At 40.8% G+C, this 20,239-nt stretch overlaps 2 protein-coding genes across 3 annotated transcripts; one reads left to right on the forward strand and one right to left on the reverse strand.

Annotated features, from left to right (window-relative positions):
• The first annotated feature begins 243 nt into the window (after window positions 1-243).
• LOC129768452 (uncharacterized) lies at window positions 244-5,979 on the forward strand. Its single transcript, XM_055770125.1, has 5 exons — window positions 244-431; window positions 505-576; window positions 5,375-5,458; window positions 5,527-5,662; window positions 5,730-5,979. The coding sequence occupies exons 1-5, from the start codon at window positions 323-325 to the stop codon at window positions 5,779-5,781; spliced, it is 453 nt and encodes a 150-aa protein (XP_055626100.1). The 5' UTR covers window positions 244-322; the 3' UTR covers window positions 5,782-5,979.
• LOC129768380 (prolyl 3-hydroxylase sudestada1-like) lies at window positions 5,962-19,834 on the reverse strand. 2 transcript variants are annotated; one of them, XM_055769996.1, is made up of 6 exons: window positions 19,529-19,831; window positions 7,602-7,832; window positions 7,337-7,537; window positions 7,059-7,274; window positions 6,519-6,997; window positions 5,962-6,461 (listed from the first exon to the last, which is right to left on the reverse strand). In XM_055769996.1, exons 1-6 carry the CDS (start codon window positions 19,665-19,667, stop codon window positions 5,994-5,996), a joined length of 1,734 nt encoding a protein of 577 aa, XP_055625971.1. In that variant the 5' UTR covers window positions 19,668-19,831; the 3' UTR covers window positions 5,962-5,993. The 2 variants fall into 2 exon arrangements, with proteins under 2 accessions (XP_055625971.1, XP_055625978.1); XM_055770003.1 differs by lacking the exons at window positions 5,962-6,461; window positions 6,519-6,997; window positions 7,059-7,274; window positions 7,337-7,537; window positions 7,602-7,832 and adding an exon at window positions 17,559-19,103 and having other exon boundaries at window positions 19,529-19,834.
• Window positions 19,835-20,239: the final 405 nt, after the last annotated feature.

A 20,239-nucleotide genomic window follows, 5' to 3' on the forward strand; every position in this document is an offset into this window, starting at 1 on the left:
ACGGAAACAATTCACTGCCCCGTCATATTAACAGTGAGGATATTATTCTCATTTCCCATTCACCGAGATTTTTTCCAGGAGAATGAAGAAGCATACATCTGTAGCTGACATTGCGTAAGATCAGGAAAAACGGGAAATCTATGAAAATCTCCCGTCACCAACAGAAGTTCACTGCGGGACGAGAATACGCAACAAAAGGATACAACTTTCCAAAGGGGTATTTAAATGGAACCATATCCTGCGTCCTTCTCAGTGATACTGCTAGAGCTCGAATCGAACGGACAGAATAAACGGTAGTGTGAAATCGCATTTCCCCAGGGAAATGGATATGGTCAAGAAGTGTCTCTGGATCGGAGGCCTCCTCCATCTGGTGGTGCTCCTCTGTTGCAAGACAGCGACGGCCTCACCCGAAGGGATTAATATCTACAAAGGTGCAATGAGATTGATTTGCAATCAGTGTGTTTGTGATTAGTGATTAGTGATGATTTTTTTATACATCTGCAGACATACTCCGCGGGAAGAACGAAGAGGACGAGTTTGCTGTGATTGTCAACGAGGAGATCATGCCTAAGTTAGGTGTGTGTATAGGCCAAGTATTTGTTTTTGAAAATAAAAGTTCCACCAATTCGGACGTAAGGAAGTGAACACATATAGTCATTCGCAAATTTGTTTTTTATTTTTGAGTTTTTCCGGATTAAACGTAAATAATCAGAAGCGAAGAATTACGAAGAATATTCTTCGTAAAATCGATCCTTTTTACCTTCATGAAGTGGAAATCAGTTCAGAAATGTTAACAGAAAACAAAAATTAATCCCCTAGTGTTTGGTATGGCCTCCTTTGGTGTCCAGCGCTGCCTGCATGTGCAGAGATGAGATTTCTGCTCACTGTAGACGAAATGCTTTCCCAGATCTCCTTAATCGTCGTTTTAAGTTTCATTTTGTTCTCTGGATTTTTATTCTTCAGACGGTTCTTGATTTCCCACCATAAATGCTCAATAGTGTTCAAGTCCGGTGATTGCGGAGGTGTTTCGAGTTGATTGGGACATTATAAAGCAGGCACTCCCGCACAATGAGATCAGTTTGCTTCGGGTCATTGTTCAGTTTAAAGCACTAATCACGAGGGAGACGTAGTTTCTACATGGGAGACCGCGTTTCAGGATGCTCAAGTAAGCCATCTTGTCGATGAACTCCATGGTTCCAGTTCCCGAAGCCGCCATTGTACCATGCATCAGTAGACTGCTGCCCCCTTTTTTGACTGTGGGAACCAAATTTGTGCTCCATTGGCCGAGTGGTTGCGTCATAACTAACATGCCGGGTGTTCGGGTTCGATTCCCGTTCTGGTCGGGGGAATTTTTCGTCAAAGTAATTTTCTCCGACTTGCACTGTGATCACGCGTATTCTATAGCTGGCCACTCAGAATGCATTCAAGGCGTGTTATTTGGCATAGAAGTCTCAACTAAGTACTAATAAAAATGACGCAAGTAATACTACGTTGAGACGGTGAAGTTCCTCTAGGAACGTTAGTGCCATTGAAGAAGAAGAAAAACCAAATTCTGAACCTGGGGCACCGATCCGATCCTCCATGCAATCTGTCTTCCATCCGATTCAAAGAGATTGGTTTTCGTCTCATCCGTATAAAGGACCTTGTTCCAGAACTTCTTAGGTCTGTTTACATATGCCTTAGCAACTGTAGTCGTTTTTTTTTCATATTAATCTTTGAGTTGAAAGACTTTTTACGGGCAACACAACCTTTCAGATTGTTCCTGTATGCTACTTTCCGGACAGTATCTGCGTTGACAGGTCTTCCAATGATACCGGCTACTACGGTAGTCAATTTAGGGATGTTTGCTTTAGGGTTCTTTCGAAATCAATTCTCGTTCATCATCAGAAGATAGGATGCGTTTGTGTCCTCTACCCGGGAGTTTTTCCATGGTTCCTTCGTATTTCCACTTGTTTATGATTCGTGGAGGCGATCTAGCGTAGTGGTAACATCCATGCATCTCACTTCATTTTGAAGACATTTCAATATGATAGTGTACGTGGGGTTTTGAGAGATTATTTCCATGAAATTTTGAGTATGAGCCGAAAATATCGTCAAAACAAGTAGCGTTTTTTATCAGTGTCACTTGTTTGCTTTTGTTTAATATACATACAATAAAACGATTTTGTTCTCGCAATTATTGATAGTATGTGTTTTTCATAAAGGGTGTGTCACATCAAATTGCATCACGGAAAAAACGCTGTAGAAATTTAATTTTTAGGAATTATATCTTCAGCTTTCGCTTATAATCAGATAAGAGTGTATAGATCACGTTGGCCATGCTTCACTGTAAATTTTTCGTAAATTTGGAAAAATGTCGTCGAACGAAAAAGAGCGTCGTGAATTAATCTTGTACACTCATTTCGAGAATCGTCACATCGGACATCGGTAAGATGCTGGGAATCGTCCAATCCACGGTCAGCAGAGTACTAAAACGATACTTCGAGAACCAAACCATCGACCGGAAGGTGAAGAACGGCAAAAATGGATGCTCCGTCAGTGAAAAAGATCACAAGCGCGTAGTTAAGCAGTTTCGACGCGATCCGAGAAGTTCGGTCCGGGATGTCGCCAATAAGCTGAATTTGTCAAGTTCATTCGTCCAGCGGACCAAGCAGCGGGAGGGTCTGCGTACATACAAGGTTCAGAAGGCTCCTAACCGCGACGAAAGGCAAAACATGGTGGGGAAGACGCGAACCCGGAAGCTGTACACCGAAATGCTGACGAAGCCGCATTGCCTGGTAATGGACAACGAAACCTACGTCAAAGCGGACTTTCGTCAGCTGCCGGGCCTGTTGTTCTTCTCCGCAGAGGACAAATTCAGCGTTCCGGAGGAGATTCGCAAGCAGAAACTATCCAAGTTTGCCAAAAAGTACATGGTGTGGCAAACGATCTGCTCTTGCGGAAAGCGGAGCGCCCCCTTCGTGATGACCGGCACGGTAAACGGGCAGGCTATTGAAGCAGCACGAGGACCCGACCATCTTCTGGCCGGATCTCGCTTCATGCCACTATTCAAAGGACGTGTTGGAGTGGTACGAAGCCAACGGGGTCACCTTCGTGCCAAAGGAAATGAACCCGCCCAACGCGCCGGAGCTTCGCCCAATAGAGAAATATTGGGCGATTATGAAGCAGGCCCTCCGGAAGAACCCAAAAGTCAAATCGGAGGCGGACTTCAAGAGAAAATGGATTTCTGTTCAAAAAAAAAACTACAACCTGACGTTGTACAGAACCTTATGGACGGGGTAAAGAGGAAGGTGCGAGTATACGGGCTTGGGCTCGAAGTATGAATAAAAAGAAAATGCCAAAAGTTATTTAATACTTTTTATTTTACTGTCTAAAATTTTCAAAAGAATCGGTTTACTGGGCGAATTTCTACAGCGTTTTTTCCGTGATGCAATTTGATGTGACACACCCTTTAGTCTACATGGTTTCGGAATCAAGGACGCTATATGTTTTCATATTTTTTCTTGAATGGTGGGGTTTTTTAACATAACATATCCATTCATACATATCAAAGAGAGTTTTTTCGTTTTTGAGTTTTCAAAATTAACATGTTTTCAGTACATGTTCAAAATTCCCATGCGATTAGACTAGATATATGCGACTAGGATCCATTTTATTCGCAAGTCTAATATGTTTTCGAAATGTCGATCATATCAATCGGTCCGGTAGTTTGAAAGTTATAAATTTTCGAAGTTATTTTTGGAAAAAAAAAGAAAATAAAATATTTTTGGACCATCGGTTAACTTCGAGAAATCATAACTCGAAAATGTTATGTTATGTAAAAAACCGCCCTTGGTCCCGAAACCATGTGAACTACAAAAAAAAACAATCAATAACCACGAAAACTACATCCAATGTTATTGGAAGTCAATGTTTTTTTTCAATGAAGACTAGCCTTCAATTTGATATGTCGATCATCTGAATCGGTTCAGTAGTTCAATAGTTATGAATTTTTGAAATAAGGAATTTTTGGAAAAAAGATGAAAAAAATATTTTTCGGACCACCCTGAAATGGAAATGGGCACCCCAATGAAAAAAACAGGAAGTGAGTTATTTCTGTGATATCACCGCAAGGTTGACGTAGGACTATCGTTGATTTAGTGATCATTTGACTGAAGTTGAATCTGAATCCATTCTGAATGAATGAAAAAATGAATATTTGGGGGAATTCAAAAATGAGAGAGTTACGTTGGAGGCACAAGGTTTTATGCATCCAATATTGGATACGAAAATATTCTACTGATGGGTAAGAATAATCTTCAGACGTTTTCCTGTTAATTGCACTTGATGCTCGATGCATGCCAGTGGTTAATGCTAACTCGATAACCACCAAACGAAAAAAGTTGCGCGAGTGTATGTGTATGTGGTAGCTGCTCCGATACATCAAATGGAACCAATTTTCAATGCTGGTACTCTCTTGGTCGCCTTTTCAGTGGCATCACTCTCCTCCCAATGGATTCCCTTCTGGCCTAAGGTGCACAGGCTCTTGGGGATACCGTTCATCAGCGCTTTTATGATGAACGAAGTTAGCTTCGCCACAACAGCGACAACATGCTCCAATCGCTGTTCAATTATGGGCCCTATTCCAGAAAACGAGACGAGCAATTCGTCTCGTCTCGGCTTCAGTCACTGTCGAGACGAGCAAAATATCCCATTCCAGTACACGAGCTGAAAACATACATTGCTTATGCAATACTAGTTTAGCCGTGAAACAATTTTTGAAGATAAAGGCGGAGCAGAAGAATACCGATGCTTTCAATCAAAAAGGTGAACAAACACATCAAACAAACTAGACGATCCGACTGATTCATCGACGAGCGCGGCCAAACGGTCGTTGGGCCAGACAAGCTACTCGTCTGTTTTTAGTCGAGCTCGGCTTCTGGAATATGAAAACCAACTAGACGAGCGCTCGTCTGCTCGTCTCGTTTTCTGGAATAGGGCCCTATAACTGAGTGGATATCCGAGCGGCGCTCGCTTATGTACCGATTGGTGATTTCAATAGCCTGTTTTGAAAGCAATTTTAATGCTATTGAAACGAGTTTTTGGATCAAAAAGTAACAAGTATATAACGCGCAGACCTTTTGTCTTTCGAATAATAATGCTCAAAATCTCGCTCTCCGGCGTAACGCTTTTGTTTTCGAAATTTTGAATTCACAAAAATCTGAGAACCACAATATCGGTTTGGCATAGAATGGCTGAGTAGCGGTTTGAGAGAAAGCGCTCAGCATCGTCATCGAGCGAATTGCTTGCCTGTACATGTCGGAGGAGACTCTTCCTTATCGGATTCCCATTTATATTTTGTTTGTTTTCTTCATCTTTTCCGCACATGCTACAGCATTTTTCAGGACACCTCTGTATTCGCTACCGGATATCAACGGGGGTGAAGTATTGGGCAAACGGACCGTCAATAAGTACAAGAGTGAGTGAATAACAGAGTTTGTATTGGACAGCATATAAAAAAGCCATACTAACAACATATTCTCACAGATATGATGCTCAACAAGGACGATGTTGATGATCACGAACAGAGCAAGGAAGCAGCTCCTTTTTCCTTCCCACGTGTAACTCCCAAAAGATCACCGGGCGCAATACTCAGCTGGGCAATTCCCGCAGCAAATAGGGTGTAAGTTTTCCAATGTTAACAAGAGCCACCACCATACTGAATCAATGGGTTTTATCGCACTCCACAGTCGGCTTGTGAACACCTACAGACCTCCAGGGATAGACCGACCGGCAGCTTAAACAATGCCACAACTCACAACCAATCAACGGAGAGGCCCTTGCCATGTTATCACTCTTGCTTCACCCCCTCATATAAAACTTGGTAATGTTAACACAAGCAAAATTTAACATCGATATGAATTTGTAAAAATTTTGTTACATCAATAAAGTTGGTCGAATTAGGAAGTTCAAACACACAAATATATGGACTATATTTTATTGGCGATAGCTTTTCACTCCGATTTCTGTTTGTCTCCTTTTCCGAAACGTTTCCTCAGGTACTTACTGATCGTGTTAAAGGAAAAGATCACCGGAATCATAATCGGCAAGAACAGTGGGATGTAAATCGCATACTTTTGCTCGCTGGGGAAATACAGCAGCGCTAGCATGCTCGGATCGAAGAAAGCCCGTTCGGCAGACACATAAGCCCGTCTCGCTTCGGCGGCACCCTCCAGTAATCTGTTGTTCGCTAAATGATCCTTGGCTGTTACGATCCGTTGGTAAGCGTCCTTGATGGCTTCACCCACCTCATCGTTTATAACGATATAATTAATTCCTCCGAGCAGCTGAATGAGAGATTGAAGCGTCAAAGTAGCAGAATGAATGCGGTAAATAGTGTTCGACCGAATGAAGGTATCTGCCTCCCAAATTCGTGCCTTAATAGAATCAAACGGTGCAAGGGTGGTGTCCAGCAGTGGTATCTACGAGGGGAAATTTGTTCTTTGAAAATGGTTTTTAGAAAATCTAACGTATCTTACATTGTTCTCGAGATCGAGGATTTTCCGCAGCTGGTACAGCAACACTGGCATGACATCTTGAGAGCTGACATATACATCACTATTTTCCGGATCTTCCAGACACTTGATAATCGCATCGTCCGAGGGGTTTGCGAACACAATGCCACCCCATTTGGCCGAAGTGAACGCTTCGACATTGTCGACAGATGCCCTTGTGCCGTCCTTGCGGTAGATTCGGAGCGGTGCCAATTCGCACGCCGGAACATACACGACCAGGTGGATGCCCGGATCGTTCGAAATCTGATTACCTAGTTTTTTCTCGAACGAAGTGATAATGTGGGGCAGCACATCTTCTGGAATCACATAGTGGCGGCGCACTTTCGTGCTGTCTTGAACCTGTTTCTGAGGGTGGTTCTGAATTTCCACCTGATAGATCCATTGGGTTTTGACGGTGAAGTTAGCAATCGCTGACAGTCCGCTCAAGAAGGGTACAATGTAATCTGTGAAGGCATGGAAAATTCGATAAATGAGTACCAGAGTTTGAAAAAGAAAATGGCTAACTTTCTGCTGCGGCTCTGGCATTCCAATGAACCCTTTGAATGTCGGGTCGAGGATTGAGTACAGAAATCAGAATCTCGTAGTGAGGTTGCATAGGTGCTGTGTTAAGCCGTAGTTGGCGACCCTTCGTTGTTTGCATGTCCTTCGATCCGAGAATAGCCTTCAATTTGTACTCCTGGAGAATCCAAGACGACAAAACTTGATATATCTTCAGCGAGGCTGTAATGAAAACAGATTCCATGAAACGTTCTAAAAAAGTACTAAACCAATCGATTACTGACTGGCACTTTCGGAAATAAAAGCCGTTCTTTCTGAAGTAACAAGAACGTCATCTTCCAACTTGCCCCATTCGATCAGAGCGAATTCCCCCAAATCCAGTGGATGACGCTTCAAAACAGCCGTCTCGAGAGCGGCCGGTGTTTTGGCCGATTGAGCAGTTTCCACATCAATTGAAAAGTCCTTCAACTGAAGGTTAAATACGACTGCAATCAGAGAGAGAGGTTGTTCAAATACTTGCACGTTATCAGTACTTCCGGTTCGGCTTACAGTTATTCTCGAATTTCTTCCTCAGCTCGAACATGAGGATCTCCTTACGATCGGTTGATTTTACGAACAACCCCATTCGGATAGTGGCTTTAATGGGTACCTCGCCCAACGCTTCTATTTCTGCGTATGGCAGTGAGACGCGATAAACCTCGGTGGTCTTCCACCACATCGGTACCCCGATCATCACGATAACCACGATGAATGCAAGAGTGGCGTAGATATGAATTGTTTCTGAAAGACGAATATAGCTGGTTAATAAATGGTGGAAACTATGAGTCACTCGACCTTTTATTTAATGTATTGCTGCAATAATATGGGTGATAAATTTATTGTATTCAATGACTCATTACTAGCAGTGATTCAAAACATGCACCAATTAGGAAAAAAAGGAGTTTTTGATCCTGGTGCCCCATGGATTAATTCCCAAATTTGACAATTATTTAGAGACGAATGAACTCTCAGAATTTAAAGTCTCTATAATTCAAAACCTGAATCTGACAATTATTCACAGATCCGATGCTTACAAATGTTGGCTATATTTTTTATATCTCAACTGAATACAACCCTTCCAGTAAATAAATTATGGCACAATATTAAGCGACTTGGTCTCAGGCGAACTCCGGCTCGAGCCGATGGCGGTGATGCATCAGCAACTATTTTGAATAACTTTTTCGTCTCTCATTACATTTCGCGTAGTTTCACAGAGTTCTCCCTTTGAAAATACATTTTTTTCTTTCCGAGGAATTACCACAGATGAGGCTCTTACTGAGATTCCTTCTGCTTTTAACCACAGATGAGACTCTTACTGAGATTCCTTCTGCTTTGTGTAAGTCGATTGCAAAGGTTGATAACCCTTTAGGCGAGTTACCGACCAATCAGCATACTTTCAGCATTCTCTAAAATTTTATAAAAGATTCTCTCAAACCAGTTAAACATATTCTAAAATAGGCATGTCGCTTTCAATCAGAATATCGCAAAAATTGCAGCACCACAACCGCTCTCATTAAAATTGATAACGACATTCGACACGCGCTTGACAAAAAGATATTGGGCGATCTCTAGAAAAAGATCGATCTTGATGGATCGATTTTCTAAACAACGTAGGGATCGATTCAATGATTAAATCGGTACCAAAGAATCGATCTTTGAAAAATCGAATGCTTTTCTCCAATTTATAAGTGTTGTTTTTTCTATAAACATGAAATTAACATTTCACATTTCTATTAAAACATCAAAGAGATTTCATTTTGATTCTCAGAATGAAGGCCACAAAACAAACTTGAAAGTTCAGAAAAATATATTTTCCAGGGCATTCATTCTAATTTTCAAATTAATCATCCAGAATTCCGATGACAAAAATCCCGGTGAATCCAATCGTGTCATACGTCTGGCATTTGGTCGAAATCTGGGTATTAGTCCCTGTCGCAACGTGCGGTTGCGACGCACCTGCTTCCAAACACCTTGAGTGAAAATAAAACGTTCCACTTTCGGCGCTACTGTGTTTCACCGAGAATCAAAAGAAAAACACAACAATGATTCAATGACTCAAAAACAAATAGTCAGAAGTGAAAGAAAGTCCTAAGTTGATTGTAATAAAAGTGTGAAGCCTAATTATTCTTAAGGCTGTTTTATATTATCCAGCAACTAGCGTAAACGGCACGTACCGACACCGGCAGACAAATACATGATGTATCCATGCCTGATAATATGTATCCGTGCCTGATAATATAATATTACCTTTAATTGTATATCTTATATTATTGTAAGTAAGCTAGTAGATTGATTGTGCTATTTCTAATGCTAAATTTACAGCTGCAAATCGAGAGAACGAAGATTCTTAAAAATAACCCCACCAACGAACTAAACAAACGAGACACTAAACGTAAGTTCTGTAAATCTAAATCTAGCTGCGACACAGAAAACCTAATGATAGTGTAGAAAATTTTAAAATTACTATGTACAATTTAAAACTACTACTATTCCTAAAACTGCTATGTACAATAGAACCATTTTAATGTATTGATTTATACCTACGGTAGGGATTTCTTAACGTCGTCGTCATCGCCGTCACCATTGTATTGTGTATTGTGTATCTTCCGTTGCGGTTGCAACAGTCCCAGTTCTAAAAGAACGCTTCAGCTGGACCTGATGTCACCATCTCATCTCGTCACAATTGTCACTGTCAGCCTAGTGAATGTGATCTTCTTCTTCTTCTTCAATGGCACTAACGTTCCTAGAGGAACTTCGCCGTCTCAACGTAGTATTACTTGCGTCATTTTTTATTAGTACTTAGTTGAGATTTCTATGCCAAATAACACGCCTTGAATGCATTCTGAGTGGCAACCTCTAGAATACGCGTGATCACAGTGCAAGTGAATGTGATGGTGTAAGTATAACGTGTGACCACTTGTTTTGTAATGACCAAACTAACAAAACTGCTTATCCTAAGTTTACGACCTCTAATTTGACAACCGTGAAAGGGATCCAATGTTTATGAAATTTGTGAGGTGGTTTTTGGTGAGATTAAAGTCAATGTTCAGTGAAAAACAAATTTACAATTTTCTTTCTACGATCAAAAAGATCGGAAAGATCGAAATGGAAAGTTCTTAATTTTTTGGAGTAGAAAGAATCGATCCGAGAAATCAAAAATCGGCGAGGAAAAGGTCAATCTTCTAAATATCGATCCAAGATCGCCCAATTCTATTCACTATCACTAATTAGACATTCTCGCAAGTTATCCAAATGTTAACACAATGTTTATAAAATTTGTCAGGTGGTGAGATAAAAATCGATGTACACTGGAGAAAAAAAACTCTGAGATCGAAAAAATCGAAGAAGAAGATCGATCTTCACGATTTTTTCGGGTACAATGATTCGACCTAAAAAATTGGAAATCGAAATGGAAAAGTTCAATCTTCTGAAAATCGATCCAAGATCGCCCAATCCTAAATCAGGCCCATTAACTTTGCTAGTGTTGCTCGATTTAAGTAAAGCTTAGTAGCCTAAACTGGAAAACTCAGACGAATATAGTTTGGTAAAAAGTATACCATGCGATTCAGATCTTGGTGGCACTCAAACAATTTACCCCTCAACACATCAAATTGAAACTTGTTCTATAATTGATTATTCCACTATTTAAATACGCTGATATACTTTACGCTAAATCAATGAACAAAATTTTTCGAAAATTGCAATTGGCTTTCAATTTTGTTAGGCATCGTGCACAAATTACGTAACGCGAGAAGGGGTGAAAGGGTCGATGTTGCATCACTTTCTGTGACGCTTTATCAGATTTGTTCACGGATTGTACCATATCTCAGAATTTTCGTAATTAATCCTCTACTGTAGCTACAGCGAATGTTTAGATTTCCGAACGTGCACAATGATCCTTGAAATGCTGAAAAACAGCTCAAAATACTTGGAAAACCCATCTTTGTGTCATGACTTCCACGAACTCATAATTTGCTACTTCCAAAATGCGAATAAAATATTTTAAGAATTTTTTTCGAGGGAAAAAAACCCGGCCAGAAAAGAAGGGAGAGTGATGCTTTTTTCAGAGAATCAGCAAGCTTTTCTTTAAGTATTCATCTTTGTACATTTGAGCATTGATTGTACCTTTTGTGAAGAAAATTGGACACCGCTTACCACAAGTACAAATAGCTTGCCGTAACTGAACCTTATCTCCAAATTATCTCAGCGCAATCGTGCATTCAGCATCGCCCACTTCCTCCGCCGATTTCGTGTAGAATTGCGGCCCTGGAAGCGTTCTTGAATCCTGTTTGACGTGTCTTTCGTCGTCCATCTGATTGCTGTTATACAGTTTTCGTACATATGTTTTGGCTCGAGATTGTTGTTCTGTGGTTTTCTTAGGAACATTCCGCTTTTTGTATGTCTTCAAGGAGTTCCTGGCCTTGATTTTTTGAATAATTACCAGCATTAGAATGATAAACTTTTTAGCCAAATCACGCGTTGATACCGATCGGTGTTGTTTGATGCAAGTCACTACTGTTCGATCCAACATGGCCTGACTGACAACCTGGTTCCGGATCTAGACATATCATTCAAGGAGAACTCGTTGTCATACTTGTGGATGATATTTTTCATACTTGTGTGGTGCACTTTAAACCATTCTGCGATTTGGTTGAAGGTTTCTAGAAGGCATTCCTGAGGAGTTATTGATTTTTCTTCATTCATTTTCTGACCACTCAGCGCCCTAGCGGTGATATTATGATTATGAACTAAACTATGGTCACCCCGTTTTGGCCAGGGATCATAAGACAATTCTTTCGGAAGACACTATGTTTCAAAAAAAGTATTCCTGAGGTATTATCAATTTTACCTCGATTTCATTATTTTTTTACCACTGTGCGCCCTAGCAGTAACATTGTAAATTAAACTATTGTCATCCCATTAGGGTTAGGTATCATAGGATCAGCTTTGGATAATACTTATAACAGACATACAACTGTACTAGCGTTGTACTTCACCGTTGTACATATCTTCAGCTTGTCAATTCCAACTAAAAAACAGGAAGTGGGTTATATCTATGGTATAACCGCAAGGGTGACGTAGGACTATCGTTGATTTAGAGATCATTTGTATGAAGTTGAATCTGAATTCATTCTGAATGAATGAATATTTGGAGAACTTCGAAAACGAGAGCGTTACGTTGGAGGCACAAGGTTTTATGCATCCAATATTGGATACGGAAATATCCTACTGATGGGGAAGAATAATCTTCAGAAGCTATCCTGTTGATTGCGATTGATTGAAAAATCACAAAACCTAATGTATTTGGTCACAGTGTTACATGGATAGAAAACATTAAACTCTTTTATATGAATGTAATTTTAAATTCCCAGAGGAACTGGCAGATTATTTTCAGTAACGATTAGATATTTCCATATTTTCCTCGATACTGGAAGCCCACCAGTGGTTAATGCTAACTCGATAACCATCTGTTAATAGCACTTGATTGAAACATATTTGGTCACAGTGTTACATGGATAGAAAACATTCAAATAAACTCTTTCACATGAATGTATTTTTAAATTCCTAGAGGAACTGGCAGATTATTTTCCGGATCTTTCTCGATCCAAACGGAAAGAATTCCGTGCGTGTATGTGTGTGTGTGTGTGTTGCGGCTGCTTCGAGATCTTCCCGGGGAACCGTTTGTAGCATCACTCTCCTCCTGATGGATTCCCTTCTGGCCTAAGGTGCACAAACAGGCTCTTGGTGACACCGTTCATCCGCGCTTTCATGATAAATGAAGAGCTTCACCACAACAGCGACAACATGCTCCAATCGCTGTTCAATTAGAACTGAGTGGATTTCCGAGCGGCGCTCGCTTATATACCGATTGGTGATTTCAATAGCCTATTTTGAAAGCAAATTTAAGACTATTGAAACAAGTTTTTGGATCAGAAAGTAACAAGTATAGAACGCGTAGACATTTTATCTTTCGAATGAAGTGTTTATCATACCATTTCGTTCAGTTGTTTAGGAGCTATTAACACTCAAAATCTCGGTCTCCGGCGTAACGCTTTCGTTTTCGAAACTGTGATTTTACACCCCGGTATAGAAATGAAAGACGTAGTCCTACGTCAAAATTTAAAAAAAGCCCTAGCGGGGACATTGTGAGCTAATCTACTGTCTCTCCATGGCGGCCAGGAATCCTAAGAACAACTTTGCTGAAGACACTGTGCTTCTAAAAAGCATCTTATAGGAGCTACAAAAATATGCCAAGACAGGATTTTCTCTTTCCTTTCTCGTAATCTCGTAAGCTCTAAATCCATCCACGTGGTTTGAAGGGTTGATGTTTAGGGAATTCGAAGATTACGATTCACAAAAAAATCGTCTACCACGCCGTTGCGGGTAGACCTCTCAGGCTAAAGGTCACGAGCTCAATTCTCACTCCCAACATTCTTCCGAAACATTAAAGTTAAATGATGAACCAGCCAAAAAGTGTTGAAAGTCACTACAACACTGAAAAAAATACCACGCTGTTGCTGCCAGAAACATTTTCATCCGCGAACGCGCCGATCAGGGATTTGAGCCAGTTTACTCCAACCCCTAACCCTCCATCACAGTCGTGTTCTTCCCACCAACTGTCTACAGATCTGTGTTTGGGCATGAATAGAAGTCATCCAGCCTATCAGCACAAGGAAGTACAGCTCCACAGAATTCGAATTCGTACCTGATTTTCGGTACGTTTCCAGTTACATTTCGCTACCAAGAATGACAATACCATATAGGCATCGTTGGTGGTTACTCTCAACGGAATGCACGCAAAACAGTTTGATGGAAGCTCCTAAGCCGCCCGGTACAGTCGAGCACTGCCGTCGTCTCTCCGCTGACCTGCCATCCAAGACATTCCGTTACTGCGTTCGGAGCGAGGGAGTCTTTCAACTTGCTACCTGAAGCAAGTACAATAACAGTACCGTTTCTTCAGCTTCCTGAAATCTGTCCCACTAACAGTATTACATCGCCAACGGAATGCACTCAAAACAGAATGATAGAAACTCACAAGCTGTCCGACACAGTCGAGTATCGTCGTCTCTCCGCTGACTGCAACACCACCTCCTTTCACCTCCAATATCGTGATGTATTACCTAAACGTTGGATGGATCCACAGTTCTTTCGCCGAGTACCAGTCAGCCTTCTGTGACGGGTGCTATGATATTTACGCTCTTTCCGAAACATGGCTGAACGACAATACGTTGACGATGTAGCTCTTTGACGACAAATACTCCATTTATCGACAAGACTGATCGACTTCAATCAGCATCAAAAGCACTGGAGGTGGTGTATTGCTCGCCGTTCGCTCGAGTTTCAAACCTCTACCGGTGATTCCTTCTGTAAGCTCGAAGGTCGCGCAATTATGAATCACGATTCTCACGACTGACGCTACTCTCTACCTTTGTATAGTATATATTCCTCCCGATCGAGTGAATGACGCGGATCTAATTGGAAAAAATCATCTTGACTCACTTTACAGGGTGATTTCGCAAATGGAACCTAGAGATAACATAATCATTGGCGACTATAACATGGGCACGGTATCGTGGCTTCACAATTCGGTTGGCTTCCTCAATCTGGTCAACTCTCGATACTGGTTGGCTTACCGTCACGGAAGCTGTTTGATGCGTACTGCACTGCTGGACTCAAACAGATGGCGTTCAAACGACGTTTAATCTTTCGCTGACCACTAACGTATTTCCAAACTGTTGGAAACAATCGTATGTTTTCCCTGTGTTCATGAAAGAGTGTAAAATGGTCATTTCGAATTATCGCGGTATAGCTGCGTTGTGTGCCACGTCCAAACTATTCGAATTGATCGTTTTCACGAGTTAATGCACAAATACGCGCATAATAGGAGTACCGGTAATTTTCTTCGTTTTTTCAAAAATTAATGCTTTATTCTGCAAAAATGGCTACAAATATTATATTCAAAGTATTGCCCATCGCTAGTCACAACTTTTTCCCATCTTTCTGGCAATTCACAGATCTCTTTGCGGAAATAATCGGCCGGTTTGTCGGCTAACCACGCACCGATCCAATTTTTGACTTCATCAAAATTGGAGTGCTGGTCAACCACGCCATTTTGCATCGATCGAAAAAGATAGTGATCAGACGGAGCAATGTCTGGAGAATACGGCGGGTGGAAAAGGATGTTCCATTTCAGCGTTTCCAAGTATGTTTTGATCGATTTCGCGACATGCGGTCGAGCATTGTCGTGCTGCAGAATAACTTTATCTTGTCTTTGCTCGTATTGTGGCCGTTTTTCCTCCAGTGCACGGCTCAAACGCATCAATTGTCGTCGGTAGAGGTCCCCCGTAATGATTTCAAGTGTATCTGCAAGTTTTTGTTGCGTTTGTGACGGATCTTGATCGAGTAAAGCCTCCAATTCTTCATCTTCAAACTTTTTTGGCGGTCCGGAACGTTTTTCGTCTTTCAAGTCAAAATTACCACTTTTAAAACATGCAAACCACGTTTAACACGTTCACGCTCAGTTGAAGCATGGCCATAACTTCCACCAAAATGCGATGACTTTCCGCAGCTTTTTTCTTCATATTGAAGTAATGAAGTAACAGTAACAAAAACACTCTCGTTAGTACGAAATTCGACATAAGTGGCGAAAAACTATATTGTTTGACATATACTGAAAAAGACGCGCAATGACAGTAGCTTTCCAACGATTGTCTGGAAATTTGATTCACTGGAATAATAATCAAGCTACGCCATCTGTTGTAAAACCGGAGAAACTTACCGGTAAACCTAATATTTCGGAGGACCAACACGGATTCATGCCAAAACATTCAACGACGCTAATATAACCTGTTCACTTCCTATGCAGTTCGTCTAATAGAGTATGGGCAGCAAGTGAATGCGGATTGATCTGCAAATGAACTATCAAATCGCCGTAGCTAATTTCAACAAACTAGGCATGGATAGCGATCTGTTACTCTGGCTGGCATCTTACCTCAGTAGTCATGTCTGTCAAAATTGGTGACCATGTTTCGAAACCCGAAACCATACATGAATGATACTCACTTCGTTCTAAACTGCCTCAAACTCTCGTATGCTGATGACCTGAAGCTGTTCTATAAGATTGAGCAGCCACAAGACGCAGTTTTTTACAACAACAGCTAGAAACATTCGCTAAATGGTGTTGTAGTAATCGAATATCACCAAACGTGTCTAAATGCGCGGTGATTTCGTTTGGACGCAAGCGTTCTCTTCTTCACTTCGGTTACAGTCTGGAAGGCGTACAACTACAGCTAGATTCGACTATCAATGATTTGGGCATCCTGATTGATACGAAAGTAACCTTCAAGTATCACATCGCACTCGACGTGTCTAAAGCCTCTTCCCAGCTGGGTTTTTTCTTTCGTTTTGCCAAAAAGTTTGGGGATATCTACTGCATCAAGGCGCTGTACAGAAAAATCTGTTTTTGACAACACAGACAACACTGATTGCCCTACTGATCTCAGCTCTTGAGGCATTAATATACGTCGTCGCCCCTTTCTGCTAGAACAAATTATGGTTTGCATGAACTAATGCGGAGTATGTCTCGTGTCTTCAATAGGTGTTACCACGTTTTAATTTTAATATGTCACGTGAAACAAATAAGTGTAGCTTTAGAAGTATTCTGCGTTAATTTATGTTGTTTCACTTGACCTACCATTGTCATTGGTACAATGCTACCTGTTGGACACATAAACAAATAAAAAAATATTCACTCGCTTGTCCCAAAAAAATAAAAATAACTCCTGCGAAAGTAAGTCCAGCAAAATCAACGAATATTTTAAAAAAAATTAATGTCATCTTCCGGAAAAACCAAAAAAAGGTAGTGTTTGTTCCCAGCTTTTCAAAAAACAACATCAAGCTCAATTGTCACAAGTAGATATTCTAAGCATAGCTGTCCCACCATGTATTTTCTGTAGATCCATAATAAATGAATCAGTTCATGTACAAGAATTTAATGTCACGCTTTCAGTAATTCAACTCATTCCTGGTTTGGATGAACGGCCTAATTCTCAAACAAATAAAAAAAGACCCCGCGCACACCTTGTTAGCAAATGCCTAATAACAATGAATTTAATATTCTGGATATGTGTTGTAGATCACCCACTTCTTTATAAAATGATGTTTTTATGCATAATCTTCCGGAAAAACACATAAAAACTTATTGTTTGTACCCATGTTGTTATTCTAGGCATAATTGTCCCACCATGAATTTCTAAGCCCGTAATCATTGATTGATTCAAGTGAGGGGAACTTTTCACATTTCATTAGACAATATGTTACTGCTTATAAAATACCCGGTGTGTTGCTAAACTGAAATGTTTGAAGCTTCTGGTAGACAAATATGCTAGAAAACTTTGACTGCGTTTTTCTCAGTTACTGATTTTGGAACATGAGCGGACACTGATGAAAATGAGTTCGAACCCTTCGTATGTTTTTTTTGAAGATTTATTTATTCCTTGTAACTACATGCAAGAATGTACGTGTACGGATGTCCACCGGAAGTGCGCTCCTGCTCCAGGTAAACGTTCCGGGAGACATATTTAGTAAATTTGGTTGTTCCTTCCGCTCGATACACAACGTTCAAAACATTATCCTTGGGATACACGGTAAGCAGAACAGGATCGTCCTCATCCATATCGTCGGAATTGCTGCTGGGATGTGGCTCACCCTCGGGTTCCAGGTACGTCACAATACCCACGTTATCCTGTGCGTTCAGATAAATCAGGATGTCCAGCGCGCCATCTGTGTAGGAGGAAGTGTCCCCCAGAACAGTGTAGCAACCTTTCTGCCAACGCTGCAGCTCAAGTGAGCAGGCAGGCGTCTTCGCGTTATCGCCAGCCAAGTCCAGTTCGGTATATTCGTGCAACAATTGAAACATATCTTTGGAAACAAAAAGTTTGTACAAATCACGCAATGGCCCAGTTTTGATTGTGCTAAAGTCTAGGACTTCATACTTTCTCAGATGAGCGGGACCTTTGATAGTCCAAACAAAGGCATTGTTGTTCGATTGCAAGGTATCGCACATAACTTCGAATATTTCCGGCGTTAAGAACTCCTCCAAGGAGACTTCCGAAAACATCTCAACCTTTTTTTGAACGTTTTGCTTCACTTCGTCGATCAAATAAACGTTGTTAATCCACTCAGTCAATTGTACATCTTCCGTCTCTGGGCTGAAGAAATGTGTGTCGACAATTATGGACGTGTGAGGTGCAGTTTCTTCGCCTTGTGGGCCATGAAACCATCCGTTTATCGTTAGTCTAGGATAGTCAAAGGTCGTTACCTCACCTACCTGATGAAATGACTTTTCGCTAACTTTGAAAAACACCAGCTGATTGTTTTGAGGATAGATTTGGTTGGTTACTGGAAACACTGGAAGCATATTCTCATCAGCCTTAAAAAGCTCGAGTGCTCCTCCGTGATTAGAAGACCATTTGCGATGTTCTTCCCAAGGACTCAGATAGAAAACATAAGCTATTCTACGATCCGTTAGTAAATCGTCGTGAACCAACAAATAATCTCCTGCGTTGTACATAGAGCATGAAGCAGAAACGTGCGTTAGTGGTATTCCCGTAAGTTCTTGCACCAAAGGAAGCACGTTCTCCTTAAGATTGCTATAGAAACTTGCTAGGAATCGCTTCTCGACCATGCACAAATCGGCGGTTTGATAAAATTCGTACAGATCCATCTGCTTTCGCCTCCAATCCATTTCACTGAACTCCCGTTCCAGCTCTCGAGTTACGTCCGTTGTTTTCGTGTTTTCTTCCAAAAATTCTTCGAGTACCGCCAGCTGGAAAGGTTCACTTTTAAGTTTATATCCATTCCCCCGAAACGGTTCCTTCTGAGACCAGCTCTGTTTAAATTGCCTACGGAATTCTTCCTCGTGGTATCTTCGATTCATTTTGATTATGCCTTCCAATTTTGGGACTTTATTTAAGCTTATTTCCAGTATGTCCTGGGCCGGTCGCTTAATGACTAAAATGAAAAAGAAGAAAATGAAATTTTTAGTAAGTTTGAAAATTTTGACAGATGAAAGAAAAAACAATCACACTCACCCATCATTTTTTTCCAGATATACTGATCACAAAAACCACTAGCAACACAAATGGACAAATTTTCAAATAGAACCATTGCCTCGGTATATTTCCGGTAAAAATGTTGGTATTTTTGTGTGACATCATTTAAATCTAATTCTAATTCCTACTGTATCGTAACTCGTTAAATTATTTAACATTGCAAAAAGGAACGCGCTTTCTATTTGATATGGAATTAAACATCCTGAAAAATTCAATAGTTTGTATCGCACCATAATGTTAGTGAAATGAGTAAGAACAAGAAAGATCCGTAATTTCCCGAAGCTAACGCGAAAACATGGTTAGTAAGCAGGTTTCATTGCCTACCTTCCTGCAGGTCGGATGATTTTCCATTCGAATGGGTATGGGATTCTGTTGCCGGGTCTCCATTATCCATTGCATTTTCTTTCTCGGTCACCGCTGCTACAGAAGACTTATCACTTGCTTCCGTATTTCCACTTTCCATATTATTAATTTCACTCTGTCGTAATAGTAATGATCAAAACTATTGCTTGTTGATTTGTTTAAATGGAAAAATAAGTGCCGCTCCCAAAGGCCAAGACAGGCCAAGACGATCGCGTGTTTTTTTCTGTGATTTCTGTCATCGGCAACAAACAGTCGTAGAAAATGACGTAGGGCCGCATTCAGGGGTGACATTGCGCATCTCGAAATGAGTGATTTATCACAGCAGTGGAACACCATACAATTCTCGCGTAACTTTTGAAAAGGTCCTAAGTAACAAATGTAAACAAATCAAGTTAATGGATGCACACGATTAGCTCTCAATCATTGAACGCATTGCGAAAACAACCGTTCAAGTATCTATCCTTTTCACCTTTTTTATCACCGATACAAAATATGTCCAATGTACAGATTCTAATTTTAAGCACTCAACTGTTACTTCGGACGCCACTCTCCTCTGACGCTCGATACGTCCGAAGTAACAAAGCAATCAAAACAAAACGAAGTCGCACTTTGGACATTTTGAGTTTGTGTTATTTTCGGGTGTAGATATCGTTTTTAATGCAGTTCTACGAG

Source organism: Toxorhynchites rutilus, chromosome 1, assembly GCF_029784135.1.
Source record: "Toxorhynchites rutilus septentrionalis strain SRP chromosome 1, ASM2978413v1, whole genome shotgun sequence".
Lineage (NCBI taxonomy): Eukaryota > Metazoa > Arthropoda > Insecta > Diptera > Culicidae > Toxorhynchites > Toxorhynchites rutilus.

What these genes read in the sequence shown, in the direction of transcription:
- LOC129768452 (XM_055770125.1), top strand. Translation starts at nt 323, where the DNA reads ATGGATATGGTCAAGAAGTGTCTCTGGATCGGAGGCCTCCTCCATCTG. An exon ending in AGGGATTAATATCTACAAAG is followed by an intron (nt 432 to 504) that starts GTGCAATGAGAT and finishes ATACATCTGCAG; the next exon opens with ACATACTCCGCGGGAAGAAC. An exon ending in GACCGTCAATAAGTACAAGA is followed by an intron (nt 5,459 to 5,526) that starts GTGAGTGAATAA and finishes ATATTCTCACAG; the next exon opens with ATATGATGCTCAACAAGGAC.
- LOC129768380 (XM_055769996.1), bottom strand. Translation starts at nt 19,667, where the DNA reads ATGGAAAGTGGAAATACGGAAGCAAGTGATAAGTCTTCTGTAGCAGCG. An exon ending in ATCATCCGACCTGCAGGAAG is followed by an intron (nt 7,833 to 19,528) that starts GTAGGCAATGAA and finishes TTCGTCTTTCAG; the next exon opens with AAACAATTCATATCTACGCC. An exon ending in GAAGAAATTCGAGAATAACT is followed by an intron (nt 7,538 to 7,601) that starts GTAAGCCGAACC and finishes CTCTGATTGCAG; the next exon opens with TCGTATTTAACCTTCAGTTG.